The following is a 15,287-nucleotide window of genomic DNA, read 5'->3' as shown; positions in this document are numbered from 1 at the left end:
GAGCTGCAATAAATACTGCAGCAGAATTTGCTGGGGGAAATATTTAACACTTCATTCAGTTAGATTTCTTCTGAACATGAAAAATAATCCTTCCCTTATCTGGTTTCATCTGAAGATAAAAAATAACCAAATGAGCATTCCTTGAAACTACTCAAATCTGAATAGGTACTTTTCTCAGCCTCAGCTGAAAATTTCTGCTCAGTGTTCATTGGGACAACCAAATGAATGACTGATGTCTCTCAAACAGACATCAGAGAGTGGGCCAAGTGGAGGTCCTTTGTACACACTCAGATGACTAAGAATGTGGTGCAAGGAAAACTTGATGCAGATCCTATTTGTATCCAAAATGTATTTTTAGAGTCATTCTATGCAAAATAGGTCTGAAACTTAGGGTTTTGAAAAGCCATTACGTACTTTTCAAGAAATTTTATTTTCAGTTATTTTCATGATGTCACCCCCAAAGAAAACTTTGTCAAGGCAACTGTTTTCAACATTAGCAAGACCATGTTTTATAGCTGATCCATAGTTTTGTGTAGTTGGATCTAGCATGGTTTATTTGGCCTCTAGGATGGGACTGCAGGTGACTTATTTTAAACTAGGAAAGGGGTTTCTTTAAACAGGAAGACCCCCAAGACTAGAATTACCATCTGACTTGGTGAAGCATAGACTTCTCATATCCTGCAACTATATTATCTTCTACTCTGGCTTTATAAGTCTAAGAAAACTTTAGCCATTATTGCAATGCTCTTGTCAGAAGGTTGATCAGAGGAAAAGGCAAAATGCTCTACAGATTTTAGCCATTCACACCCTGTAGGGAAACACTTAAGTATGTTAGGTTGGCACATACCTATATCAAAAACATGTTTAGAAAAGGTAAAATTAAGTGATAATGTGTGGAACTCAGCCCCTTAGGGATATAAGAGATTAATGTATCTGCCTCTTTTACAATTCCACTTCACAAAAACTAGTCTGACATTCAGTAATGCACTCGAAAAGTGCTGCAACTCAGGACAGGATTTAAACGTTTAAAATGGATAAACCAAATATTTTCTCCCTTTCCTGATCCACATTACTAGAGGCTTTATTTTTTCTTTAGTTTATCTGTAAGAATAACCATTTTCATTAATTTTTGGCCTGTGTCATGACACAGTGGCTTTATCTCATAATCCATTTGCAATTTCATTCTCACATTTTTCAGAGAGGGTTTTCACGCCCTCCTGCCTGCCAACACCAACTTGTGGAGTGCATTAAACACTGGATTACTGTAGGTATTTCCTGTATTTGTGATGGTTCCTGTGCCATAGGGCCTGCAAGGAAACTTAAAAAACCCCAAATGAACCAGAAGTCATATTTCAGCAGCAAAGCAAATGAAAACATAATGGATGGATTTCCAGAAAGCAGCGTGAAACTATAGGTGTGGTGAGCATTCACCAGGGATGGAGGTGGTGAAATGCCAATTCTTTCATAAAGAGTAAATTTCTGCTAGAACCTGTTGGCATATGGATAATGTATAATAGCTACAAAAGAAATGGCATCATGTTTTCCTGCTGCTTGCCAGTGCCTCCTACCACTCCGTATAGGAAGCTTTTAATCTGTCTGTCAAAGTTTCATAAACATCAGCTAGAATTTACAGTTAAATAAATGGCCTAAGTCCAAAGGTGTCATTCAGACACATGTTGTCATTCAAGGGTTTTTTGGGTGGGAAAAAAAGACATTTACAATAAAAAAACAACTTAGTTATTACTTAGTTACATTCACAGTTACCTGTAAGTTACCATAGAATGAGAACGAGAGTCAAGCAAATTCTCCCCTGATTTGAATTCAATGAAATCTTCTCTTCAGGATAGTTGTTGTGGGCTCTCTGTGCCATAGCTAAAACAAGGTAAAAAATCTGGCATTGGTTTGATCCTCTCAGAGCCCAGTGCTGCCAAAGTTGAAGTATTACCAGTGTTTGAGCAGGCTTAAATTCAACTCAGGTGAGTCGAGGCTATGCACCAGTGCTGATACACTGCAATAGGTATCAGAGGCAGAGAGCTGGCTGTCATCTTGTCAACACCTGTTTTACTTTGCTGTAACCCTTTCAGCTATAGGAGGGTTGCTTTTAATTATGAGGACTGGTAGGAGGGAAATTAAGAGCATCCCAACTGCAGCTGGGTTCTCAGTTTAACTGTTCTCATTGTAGAGAAACAACAGTGGCCAACATGGGATTTGACAAGGAGGACCTGAGATGAGAGCTACATGGAACTTTTTGGGTTGAAATGTTAATGTGAGAGTGGGTGCCTCTGCCAAGTGCAGAAGCCTGTATTTGTCCCTTTCTGATAACATTGTTACTAGGTTCCAAATTTTACAGCTGTATAAAGGCTGTGTCAGAACATATAAAGAAATATGGAGACCATTTTGTACATGCAGTAAAGAGAATCACAGAATCACCGAATCGTCTAGGTTGGAAAAGACCTTGAAGATCATCCAGTCTAACCATTAACCCAACATTGACAGTTCCCAACTACATACTGGTTTGATTCCCAAACACAGTACATTTTATCTTTTTGTTCAGGGGAAAATGCAAATGAACTGTGTAAAAAGATACATATAAATGCACATACATGTATGTCTGTGTATGTATATATGTGTGCATCTTTCTTATGTGTTTATATACAGAATCACAGAATCATTTAAGTTGGAAAAGACCTTGAAGATCATCCAGTCCAACTGTTAACCTAGCACTGAAAGTTCCCAACTACACCATATCCCTCAGCACTATGTCAACCCTACTCTTAAACACCTCCAGGGATGGGGACTCCACCACCTCCCTGGGCAGCCCATTCCAATGCTTCACAACCTGTTCTGTAAAGAAATGCTTCATAATATCTAGTTTAAACCTTCGCTGTCACAACTTGAGGCCATTCCCTCTTGTCCTATCACTTGTTACTTGGTTAAAGAGACTCATCCCCAGCTCTCTGCAACCTCCTTTTAGGCAGCTGTAGAGGGCGATGAGGTCTCCCCTCAGCCTCCTCTTCTCCAGACTAAACACCCCCAGTTCCCTCAGCCGCTCCCCGTACGACCTGTGCTCCAGACCCTGCACCAGCTCCGTTGCCCTTCTCTGGACACGCTCGAGTCATTCAATGTCCTTTTTGTAGTGAGGGGCCCAAAACTGAACACAGAAATCGAGGTGCGGCCTCACCAGTGCCGAGTACAGGGGTCAGATCCCTTCCCTGTCCCTGCTGGCCACGCTATTGCTGACACAAGCCAGGATGCCATTGGCCTTCTTGGCCACCTGGGCACACTGCTGGCTCCTGTTCAGCCGGCTGTCAATCAACCCCCCCAGGTCCCTCTCTGACTGGCAGCTCTCCAGCCACTCCTCCCCAAGCCTGTAGCGCTGCTGGGGGTTGTTGTGGCCCAAGGGCAGCCCCCGGCATTTGGCCTTATGGAAACTCCTCCAGTTGGCCTCAGCCCATGGCTCCAGCCTGTCCAGGTCTCTCTGCAGAGCCTCCCTACCCTCGAGCAGATCAACACTCCCACCCAACTGGTGTCATCTGCAAACTGACTGAGGGTGCACTCGATCCCCTCGTCCAGATCATCAATAAAGATGTTAAACAGGAGTGGCCCCAACACTGAGCCCTGGGGGACACCACTCGTGACCGGCCACCAACTGGATTTAACTCCTCTCACCACAGCTCTTTGGGCCCGGCCATCCAGACAGTTTTTTACCCAGCAAAGCGTGTGCCCATCCAAGCCATGAGCAGCCAGTTTCACCAGGAGAATGCTGTGGGAAACTGTGTCAAAGGTCTTGCTAAAGTCAAGGTAAACAACATCCACAGCCTTTCCCTCATCCAATAAGCAGGTCACCCTGTCATAGAAGGAGATCAGGTTTGTCAGGCAGGACCTGCCTTTCATAAACCCATACTGACTGGGCCTGAGCATCTGATTGTCCCATGTGTGTTGTGTGATGGTGCTCAGGATGGGCTGCTACATCGGCTTCCTGGGCATCGAAGTCAAGCTGACAGGCCTGTAATTTCCCAGATCATCCTTTCAACCCTTCTTATATATGGGTGTCACATTGGCCAATTTCCAATCAGTCGGGACCTCCCTGGTCAGCCAGGACTTCTGGTAAATGATGGAAAGTGGCTTGGCGAGCACCCCAGCCAGCTCCTTCAGCACCCTCGGGTGTATCCCATCTGGTCCCATAGACTTGTGGGTGTCTGTGTGATGCATCAGGTCACTATCTCCTCCTGGAATGCAGCGGGGGTCATTCTCCTAGTCTCTGTCTTCTGGCTGGATTCCCTCAGTACCTATGTATATATACAGTTTAATGAGGAGCAGAAGCACGACTTTTTGTGACTTTGTGTTCCATGGCTGAATTATGCTCAGTGATACAGTGCACAAGCTTTGACTGAAACTTATCTTGTGGCTGAGGCACTTATAAGGACGCTCTCAGATGTATTCTCTAGCATCTATAACTACATTGAAAAACTACCCTAAGTTTTTCTCTCAGTGGAACATTAATAGGATCTCTTTCTCTACCCAGCCACATGTTGTTTTCAGAAAACTTGTAGGAATTTAAGTTTGCAGTTTTATCCATCTGTCCAAAATTGGTTAAAATTGGTCAACAAGTTCAAAAGCTACAACATAAAGCATGGACAGGCAGAAATAGCAGTAACAGAAAAGAAAAAGGACATGTTTGTTTCTGGTACACTTTATAGCTCTTTAAGAAATCTCTGTTTACTGTCTTACAGATGTGTTTTCCACATGTAGTTCTTGTTCTTTATATATAAAAAATATTCTTACATTGCAGACAATTAGGTGCTTTTTCTATCTGTTATTAGAGTGTGTATTGCTTAAAAGTACAGAAGAGCAATATATCGGTTAACATCCACACTCCCTAAATCCATAAATCTGGGTTGAAAAGTTCAGCCTGATTAATTCCTGAATACTTTGTCCGAGATTTGTTGAAGCCAGTCCAAGTTTTTAAATTCTTGAATATCAACACATGGAAATATCTTCTCAGGGGATTAGAAAGAGACCTTAAAACAAAAGCACATTCTGGAATGGGGCAGAAATATTTTGCGTTTTCAGGTCAGGCCAGCTGTATCTCTTCTCTAATCTGAATATTTATGAGCTGTAGGAAAGCTGGCAGTTTTATACCCTCTTACAGATTATTGCCAGTTCCCTGTTATGATAGTGAAACATTCTCACCTTTTTAAGGCTTCTGAAAGGGGCTTTCCTTCTGATTTGCCAATAGGATGGGATAGATCAGTTTGAAAGGTATGAGATATTTCTTTTTCCCAGTCTGAGAATGTTTTTATATCTTTATATTTATATGTTTTTATAACTTTGAACTAGTGATAGAGTGGTAGTATCAGTAATAGGAACTAGTTGGTGCCTCTAGAGGAATGGACCATCAATGTAGGAAATCAAACATCAGACCTTCTCAAAGCAGTAAAGAATCCCATGGTCATGCAATGCAAATCACTGTTCTAGTCCAAACTCTGTCAGTGAAACTCTTGACCAACTTTGAACAGGTCAATTTTTTGCAAAGGAGGACGTCTATTGGATGAAGTCCGTCTGTAGCAGTCCAACAGACACTTCACTGGATGACTGAAATATCATCTGTCTTCATTCAGTAAAAGTGAAACGGGCATGAACTCCAGCTGTTTTGGTTAATTTAAAAGAAATGCAGGTGGTCACACATTATTTGTATCAGGTAGATGTCTCCATGTGGTACAGCAGTGCGTAGCTCAAACAAGCAAAACCTCTGCTCTTTCCTTTGCAACCTTTAGTTAGACTCTGCTATCATCAATCTGTATTTAAAAGGCTAATTATTCTCTGCTCTGATTTACTACTTGGGTTAGCATTAGCCAGATTTTTATGGTCCATGAGTTGGCAGATTTTCTTGAGTGTGTCTTGTTTCTTGATGACTACTGAGTTCTTGTCACTGCAAAGCCAGCAGTGTCTTACCTTCTTCTGACCCAAATGTAGGCAAGATTGGCTTCTGCCACCTTTTCAGATCCCAGCTGGCTCCAAGGACCGTTGGGCTCTTCTAATGAGTTAGAGATGCTTTCTAACATCAGATCATCTTTTGTAAGATCCCACCTGTAGTACTGTGTTCAACTCTGGGACCCCACTATAGGTAGGATATGGACCTACTTGAGTGGTTCCAGAGGAGTGTTGTAAAGATGATCAGGGAATTGGAGCACCAACCTGTGAGGAAAATCTGAGAGAGTTGGGGTTGTTCAGCCTGGAGAAGAGAAGGTTCCAGGGAGACCTTATAATGGCCTTCCAGTACTTAAAGGAGGCCAACAGGAAAGATAGGGAGGGACTTTTTATCAGGGAATGTAGTGATAGGATGAGGCATAATGGTTTTAAACTGAAAGAGGGTAAATTTAGATTAGATATAAGGAAGAAATTATTTGCTATGAGGGCAGTGAGACACTGGAACAAGTTGCCCAGAGAAGCTGTGGCTGCCCCCTCCCTGGCAGTGTTCAAGGCCAGGTTGGACGGGGCTTTGAGCAACCTGGTCTAGTGGAAGGTGTCCCTGCCCATGGCAGGGGGGGTGGAACTAGATGATCTTTAAGGTCCCTTCCAAGCCAAACCATTCTGTGATTCTATGCCTTATGAGAAGAGAGGGTTGTTCTTCCATTTCTATTAACAAGCTTGGTAAAAGAGGGTTTGCCAAATTAAGTGGTGAAAAGCAGACACAGGAGTCCAGAAAACATGATCTCCTACCAAAAGAAACCCCTAGGTAGCCATTAAGCTGGACTCCTGTATCCTTCCGGGTGATAGTACCACATCTCAGAGCTATGCATCCAGGCAAATCTTTCAAGATTTCTGTAACAAGACACAAATCTGGCATACCTTGCAGTCAGCACCAATAGGTTTTTTGCATTCCTCGCAGGTGTTGGAATAAAGATTTTCATAGCATTTCACACAGTAGGGGCTGTCCTCCCTCAGGATGTACTTCTTACCAAAGAGGGACTCTTTGCAGTAGTGGCAGTCAAAGCGTTCAGTCATGTTGGTGTCTGGCGCCCAGCTATCCTATCAAAAGACAGAAATAGGCACATGTCAGACTGAGCTACAATTGACCCAATCCCCCAAGAATGGTTTATCAATTCTGGTTTATCACATTGTATCACAATATTAATTCAACTTTCAGTCAGATAAATCAACACAATAGGAAGAAACTGAACTATAAACTTTGCAGTGCGGGGTTAAGGACAGTAGCTCGTCTACTTTAGCCATCCACTGACCTGTCTTTGACCAGAGCTAGTGTCGGAGATAAGAGAGAGGAGTAAATCCTGAGTTTAAAGTATTTACATGAGATTTGTGAATGGGTTTTGACCAATAGGTCCAAAGCAAGAAGCTGTCTTTGTTGCAGATAGAGGGATCCAAGTACTCTGATACAGTACATTGATGATCTGGCTAATCTTCAGCAGGAGCAATGTCTCCTTCATAAAGAAAGATGAAGGTTTTCATTGCTGGTAAACTTCAGTCATGCACAGGCTATTGGGCATCGCTGTTATGTGCTTCTGCTCCTTCCTTTCCTATAATCTCAGTGAGCCAATGTCTGGCAATCATTGCCCTGCAGTGAGACTCCAACCCTCCATCTCCACTTGTGCATGGGATTACAGGCACTGTTAACAGCAGGAGATGCGTATCAATGATTGTGTATCTGCTTGTTCTCTGATGCAGCTGAATGAGTTATCCAGCAGCTGTGGTGTGCTGGGACACAAACGAGTGCTAACTACCCTGGTTCAGGCAAATGTCAAACAATGATTATGGTTGGGGGGAAGCAAGTAGAAGGAACTGCAAATGATGTTTCAGCTTGTCTGAATTAGGGACAACTGCTGTTTACTCCTGAAGTCTTGTTATGTCTTCAGCATTTTCTGGATGCACACATAAGCAACGCTGACACAAATGCCTTTGATTACTTCCATGAATGTTCATTATTGCCTGGGACAGTTTATTTTGGGTTTCATTGGAGTCATCAGCTTCTTTCTTAACCTGAGGCTTGCAGTGTGTATTGCACCTGAAATCTGTTTGGAAGCGACCGCTAGAGCAGGGCATAGCTGCCTGCTTAGGAAGGGGAATTTCCCAGGAGGAAAGCATGTTCAACCTGGACTGCAGGATCTTCACTGCCTGCCAGGCCTGATCTCCTCTTTAAGCCACATTTGATCTATAAAGCCTTAAATGTTTTGGGTACTAATGGCTTAAGTGGCTACCTCTGTCTTTCACACAAAAGTGACATTTACAGCAGCTGCAGTTCTTTTGCCAACTTCAGCTCTCAGTTTTGAAAAATAAAAGGTTGTTACTTGCTTAGTGTTCTTGGCAGAGGTTGCTTGATTCTGGAGTCTGTCCTCTCCTGGTGGTGGGAGTCACCCTTAGGGGATTCTGAAATCCCGAGTTCTCCTCCAGGATTTCAGTTTTATTATTACCCTTTATTCCTCATAGCTGGGGTTTGATTAAAGTTTTAGGGCAAAGTTTGTTTTGATGGCTAGAAAACTTTTTTCTTCATGCTCTCTCAACTGCTGAATTGTGTGGTGACTAGCACAGGCTAAGGGGTGAGTGCTTTTATATGTGTGTAAAGTAGGTAAGTGATATCTCAGCTGCTCAGAAGTCTTTCAAACATCTAGTAACTACTAAAGAAGAAAGACAAACTACTCCAAAACATGTTTGGAAGAAAAATCCCTACAGTTAGTCATCTGTGCTATGGACAACCCAGAAGGAATAGCAATCCAGCTGTTTTGACCCTCCATATGCTCTAGGAACTAATTAACTTTCTTATCCCACAGGAGAGCTAGAAGTGTGTTAGGTTAGGTGCTCTTGGTCCTTAAGGCGTAGGGACGATCATAGGGACTGATAATAAAAAGAAAGTCAGAAGACCTATGCTGGAGAGAGGAATGCAGTGACTACCCAGAGCTCCCCTGTAGCCCATCTCCAACAGCAGTGACTAGCAATGAAAGTGTAAGGGAGAACGGTGCCAGTACAGAGTGAACTTTCCCTAATAACCACTTCCAGCAAGTCAGTCTGCTCCTGAAGCAGAGGTGCAGTCTTTACCACAACATTTACAAAGTGATTGTAGATTTATTTTCCCCTCCATTTTGAGCCTGTTTATAGCCCCAACCTACTTAATACATTTGTACTTCTCATGAGAGAACTAGGGAGGACTTAATTTCCTTCAAGCAAAATGGAGTCAGATCAGTATAAACTGGTGCATACATGTATGACCGACTCTGAGAGGAGCGATAGCTGTGTTTAGGACAGAAATCTGTACTTTTTACCAGACTTTATTAGGTAGTTTTCCCAAATGATAGGATTTGATTGCACAGTTAATTTGCATTATTACTAAGTTACAGTGTGAGCAGGAACTATTCGTGTACTTGCATGTTTCACCTTTCTTCAGAATTAGTTCTTTCTAGCCCTGAATTAGCAGTAGATGTGTGATACCAAAGAGTGAAAAAAACTTCTCTGCAGTCAAGATGTGTAAAAGCAAAAAACATAAAATGTGATTCCTTTACAGTTTTATATCATTTCTGTCCTTCATCCAAAGTTGCTAAATGTAAAATATAGAAGTGGTTTGTGACAGGGAGAAGGACTCGGAGGTGGATGTTCCAGTCTCCTGGTCACAAGAGGTTTCTTCCTGAGTGTTGTATTATTTTCTGGGTGCTTTTCACAGGAGCAGAGGCAAGCATAATTTAATAGTCACTGCAGTAATTTTTAGAAAATTCAATTTCTCTACCTATCCTGAAAGGGATCTAGTTTTGTTAGATGTGCTCTGATTGTCACAGTGGATTGTCCCCCTTGGCCTGTGCAGGGACAGGCAGACCTGATTTCTATGTGTCAAAGAGATATGGGGGTGAGATATGCTCTGCTCTGTGAAGACACTGAAGGGGCAGCTGTGGATGGGGATCAAGACACAACCCCAGAGATCTGAAAAGTTAAAAGACAAGAAAGGAAAGTTTCCAAGCTCTGCATTTTGGTTTTAGTTACATGAATCTTTTATTGGATCTGGCACTAATTTCAGATCCAATCTCTCTTAAAGTTAGGTTCATGGGGTTTCATTCAGAAAGCTGGAATTCAGAGTGAAGCATCCCAAATTCCAGTCTGTTTAGATCTGGGCCTTGGATTGGATCTCACGATCTACTATGTGATAGTTTGAGGATATTTAACAGGTTATTTTCTTCTCTGGAAAGAATAAATTAAATGTAAAGTAATCACGGGACCTGTCTACCAAGGAATTAGCAGTAATGTCAAACAAATGATTTCACTGTTATCTTACAAACAAGAAATGTGAAATAATACCGAGCAGTGTTTTTGCCTGTTACGTGGTGCACATGGTCCTCTACCTTGCCAGTCCATTGGTTCCTGTCATATACAAAAATCGTGCTTAGCTTAGTGCAGTTTTTATGCACTGCTTTGAGCTTTATGGAAAAAAACCAAAAGATTTTCACAGTTGTGAATGGACACAAATTGCAGTTCAACCTCCTTGCCATTGATCTATTTCTTCCTCTTGTGTTTGATACTTATTGACTGTAAAGCTTTGTGGTCCAGAAGCTCATCTTTATTATACCTCTTTGTGGTATAACGAGATCTTTAGATTTTATTGCAGTAGTCACTTTATACTTACGATTTTTCAGATTGCTCTCAACATTATCCTGAAGGAGGAATTGATTTTTCTGCCATGCAGTTTCCCTCCTACAACATTAGACATAACAAGTACATCTCCAAAAGGAAAAGAGCTTCCCACTGCATGCCCAGAAGAGAAGTTACAGCTTATGCCAAATGTTAGCACTACCCACATTGTGTCTTCCAGGAAGTAAGAATTGGCATGAAAATTACTGAAGTCAGTAGGCTGACTTAAAAACTATACTTCTTTCCTCTTCTTCCCCTGTTTTCTGAGTCTTGTTTTACTAGCAGTAATTGTTAAAGTTATCATGTTATCTCATAAAAATTAGGGGTCATAATGTCATTAAGAAATCATCCAGTGTTTCCCCATCCCATGACTCTATTGACTACTGGAAAAGGGGAGTAGCTGCCCCAGACCTTGCCTGCTTTTTCAACTATGTCTGCACACCTAGTAAGAGATGTTCTGTGCATCTCTTATTTCAAACCCTCTTAGGGGGCGTTGAATACTGAGAGGTACAGATGCACGTGCACAGGAGAAAGAAGTCAAGGGAAAGTGTCTAAAAACTGTAGGAGTTGTTTAGTTTATTCAGTGAAGTGAAGCTCTAATCTCTTGTCATAACAGTATCTGGAGACACAGAATTAAGACCCCATAGATGCCAGAGGGGGACTTGCTATTAACCTCAGTGAGGTTAATAGGGCCAGGTGTCTACCTGTGCCCCTGGAGCAGGATGTTCTGTTGCCACCTGCGCAGGAAACCAAAGGTCTTCCGAGACACCCATCTTCCTCCAAGATATACACATGTTTCTCCCACCTGATTTCTTTTCCAGAAGAACTGTACACATGGAGAATTCTCTATCTGTTTATTATCCTTCCCTTGAGAAAGGAAGATTTGTGTCTGGCAACTGCAGTGACATAAGCCATGCAGGTCTAGAGCATTTGGAAACAATTTATGTTAATGTTCCAAAGGTTAAATGCAAAGATTTATGATATCCCTTGCAACTATGAACTAGCAGTTCAAACTATGCTGGTCTTCCTGGCAAGAGGTGATTATTTTCCTGTAACTTAGCAGCTATTGCCACATTCATTATCTATCATCTCATTGCAGCAACCGCAAGCCACCTAAGAGCTAATCATTTTTCCAAACCAGGCCATAATGCCATGCAAGGGGAGAGGGAGGAAAGCTAATTTTATTGCTAGAAAAGAAGAAATGACCATTTGCCGGCATCACTGACAAGAGGGGAAGAAGAAAAAGTTACTTTTCAGAATCCACCTGAACTTCAGTTCAGTTAGCTGGTGTGGATGGACACTATGGACACCCAAAGCAGTCTTGTGTGTTTAGATTTACTAAAACCCATTAAGGGGTGGTAGTCCACTTTTTTTTTTTTTTTTTTTTTTCATGGGATGAGTGCCTGCAGACACTGTTAGGGAGAGCAACGGGAACCCGAGTGCTTGAAGGTCTTGCTGGACATAGGGCAGGTGTTGACTCTTGGAGCTGCTTGCATCTCTGACCCTCCTGCAGTGGGCTCCTGGCCATGGGGAGCCAAGCCAGATGATGCAGAACAGCCAAGCCTCCCTCCATGGGCCACAGAGGGACATTCACTTCCTTATGCTAAAGATGGCCAATGCAAAAGCTAACCAGGTGCTGAGAGGCAGGTGATGCTCAGCTCATGCTGCAGGAAGCCCAGCCATCCACTCTTCCCTTCCATAGGACCTCTGTCCCTGCCAGTGGCTACTGGGGTATTGCTGCATGAAGGTGCATTTCTTGAGTAAAGAGAGGAAAAGGAGAATATACTTGCAAAATTATTGAGACACCGAAGCTTATCGCTATGACTCTTGTTCATACCAGCATCTTTGTGTAGGTCCTTAAAAAGGGAAGGCATGATTACTGTAGGGAACAAGGAAGAAAGCAGAAGCCTTTTTTTCTTGCTGCTGCTATGGAAGAGCAATCCTGTGGAAAGCCCACTGGAAGAATTCGGCACCCTGTCTTCAAGAAGTCAAGGTCCTTATGATATGTCATTGCTCTCCCAGAACATCCCTGTTAACAAGCCCAGACTGCTTTACCAGTGTCCACATGAAGGTTAGGATATTAGAAGTATCTAACTACTAAGGTGATCATTGCTGCTTCTGAAGGTTTTAAGCTCAGAATATATATTCCTAGATCTCCTAGAAGCTCCCTGGCAAAAGCCAGGAAAACTTGGTTTGATATTTGAACATAATAGTGGTAATAAAAACCAGTAAAAATCAAACACAAGTAAAGAAACCTTCTCCTAAACAGTTCGGGCTTTCCATATACATGCTAAATAGTAAAAGCTATTTAAAAAATGTTTAGTTTTCAATGGACTTTTTAAAATTGCCTTAAAACATTCTTCAGAATCACAGGTTTTTCCAGCAACTCAGCTTCCTTGTGCATGGCTGACTTATTTTGCCTATGGTATAACATTCCAGTGTCTCTTTTCAAGTACTTTAGAGCAATTTTCTGAGCAGACGGACTGTATTAACATGTGCAGATAACCAAAGCATACCTGGTTCCTGTCTGGATTGGACAGTTGCCTGTCACAAATTGGGAAGTGGATAGTCTCCTATTTGAAATAGTTTTCCTTAACATAATATTAATAATCTAAAAAGCCCCAAACCCTAGAAAATGTTTCTCGTGCGGTAAGGTTCCTCATGTGCCTGGCTAAAATAATTCCCCATTATAGCAGTGGAGAGGGACCACTCCAGTTGTGGTTTCTGTGTGGTTTGTTGTGTTTGGCAGTCAATAAGGATCTGCTCCTTTTTAGATCCTCCCCAGCGCAGTGGTAGAGCACGAACCAGTGGTAGTAACTACAGAGGCCACAGAAGAACTGAGCACTGACACTTTGAAAATGCACCCCACACAACTTACACTGTGTTTATCTGAGGTTGATATTGAAATGACTGGAGGATGTATGGTCTTACCAGCATTCCTGCATACATTTCAATTACAAAAGGAGCCTATTGAAATAACATGGAGCATGACTCTTAAATCTACCATAGCAAGGAAGAACACAGTTCAAGCGGAAAGGCTTGCTCTTAGTTTCTGTTTTAAAGCCTTTTGAAACTGCTGTCTTCTTTCTCTTGAAGAATAAGCAATGTCTTATTCAAAGATAAAGATCAAATACTTGATCTTACTTAAACATATAAATTCGTATTTCTAACAAGGGCATTTAAGCAGGTAACAGAAAAGGATAGAGGAGAAGAATAGTATAAGATTAATAAAACCAATTGTTAACTCTGGCCCTACCCGACAGAAATAATGCATAAGTTGAATGACTGCAGTTACTAAACTCCAATGGAAGGTCGTATTTCCAGAAAATAATTACTTCTCTTATTGACAGGAACACTGATAATCCAAGAGAAAGTAGACCCCAAGACAAAAATATCCAGAAAATGCCACATGCTACGGTGCAGTGACATTTCTGAATTCTCCTATATTTTTGAAATCCTGCATAATACAATCCAGGGCACAAAACCAGAACAATGTCCCAGATATTCTATGTTTCCTTCTTTCTAGAAAGCATAGAAGCAAAACTGGGAGGACCCTATGGAGGAAGAATGCTTTTTTATTTGTCCTGGCCTCTAGCAGAGCAGCTCTGGGTCTCTCTGGTTCTCTTTACAGAGGCAAGACCACAAAGCCCCTTTCTGTCTAAGATAATTGGCATGTGTGGTGATTTGGAGGATCAGTTAGTATATGTCTTTCAGCTGCTGTATAAAACTACTGTAGCAGTGAATGCCTCAGGGCTGCAAGGCATCCATACTTCTCTGTGCAGCTGCTGTGCCGTTGGCTTTCCAAAATGTGGCAAAAGGCTATGTAAACATTAGAGGGACCTGTTCAGTTGGGCACATCTTAGCAAAATAGATTGATTACACCTAGGTGCAACCAGTTTGGTCCAATTTGTTTGCTGGGGTTTGGGGCTAGAAACTGGACACGCAGAGCAAAGAGATCAGCTATTAACATTGAGTCAAAGTACCTGTGGTGCATAAGAAATGCAGGAGCAGCACAGACACAGAGAGCCTGTGGACATGAACATAGGCAATGTTATTGTAGGCAAGATCCTTTCCAACTGAAGAAGGAAGATATTGGGTCCACCATGGAGAGGTGTATGGCATAGTATGGAGGGCAGGAATTCATCAGAAGTGGGATCCTGGTCTCTGAACATACTTTTGATCTAAATTTCAAGAATGCTTCAGAGCAATGACAAAACAGAGCTAGGTAAATGCTTACAAGTATTATGGTTTTATGCAACTTGTGACTTCTGTTATGCAAGACGAAATAGAGTGGTGGGTTTTGAGTCCCTGTGCCTGTGCTTGCCAAGGGTCTAGAACTACCTCCCACCACCAAAAGTGCAACCTTAGTTCTTGCTCTGCTTTCGTTGATATATTTGCAACTTTAAAGCTGAAAATTTGCTGTGAAAGGGAGAAATGAAGATTCTGAAGTCAGTGTTACACTCACCTACATTCCTCTTACAGCATATTACTATATGTACAGTAGCCATTTAGCATCCTAGTTAATATTATCCAATATAATATAAAAGGGTATGTGATAAGGAACAAAATTAGGACTGTAACTTTTTCACCTGGCATGAATACTTTGATGTTCAGCCTTAAAAGAAGCCTCTAGTAGTTTTTAATCAAACTCTCTCTCTCTC

At 41.9% G+C, this 15,287-nt stretch overlaps 1 protein-coding gene across 2 annotated transcripts in view; it reads right to left on the bottom strand.

Annotated features, from left to right (window-relative positions):
• The window catches only part of FHL2 (four and a half LIM domains 2), a 66,513-nt gene that overhangs the window by 10,780 nt on the left and 40,446 nt on the right, over positions 1 to 15,287 (bottom strand). For both annotated transcript variants that reach the window (XM_026843501.1, XM_026843492.1), the window contains exon 2: positions 6,853 to 7,032. In XM_026843501.1, coding sequence (XP_026699302.1) covers positions 6,853 to 7,008 — 156 coding nt within the window. In that variant the 5' untranslated portion in view covers positions 7,009 to 7,032. The remainder of the gene's footprint in view (positions 1 to 6,852; positions 7,033 to 15,287) is intronic.

This window comes from Athene cunicularia (genome assembly GCF_003259725.1).
Source record: "Athene cunicularia isolate RWA chromosome 1 unlocalized genomic scaffold, athCun1 chr1_part1, whole genome shotgun sequence".
NCBI lineage: Eukaryota > Metazoa > Chordata > Aves > Strigiformes > Strigidae > Athene > Athene cunicularia.
This window is presented reverse-complemented; position numbering and strand designations above follow the sequence as displayed.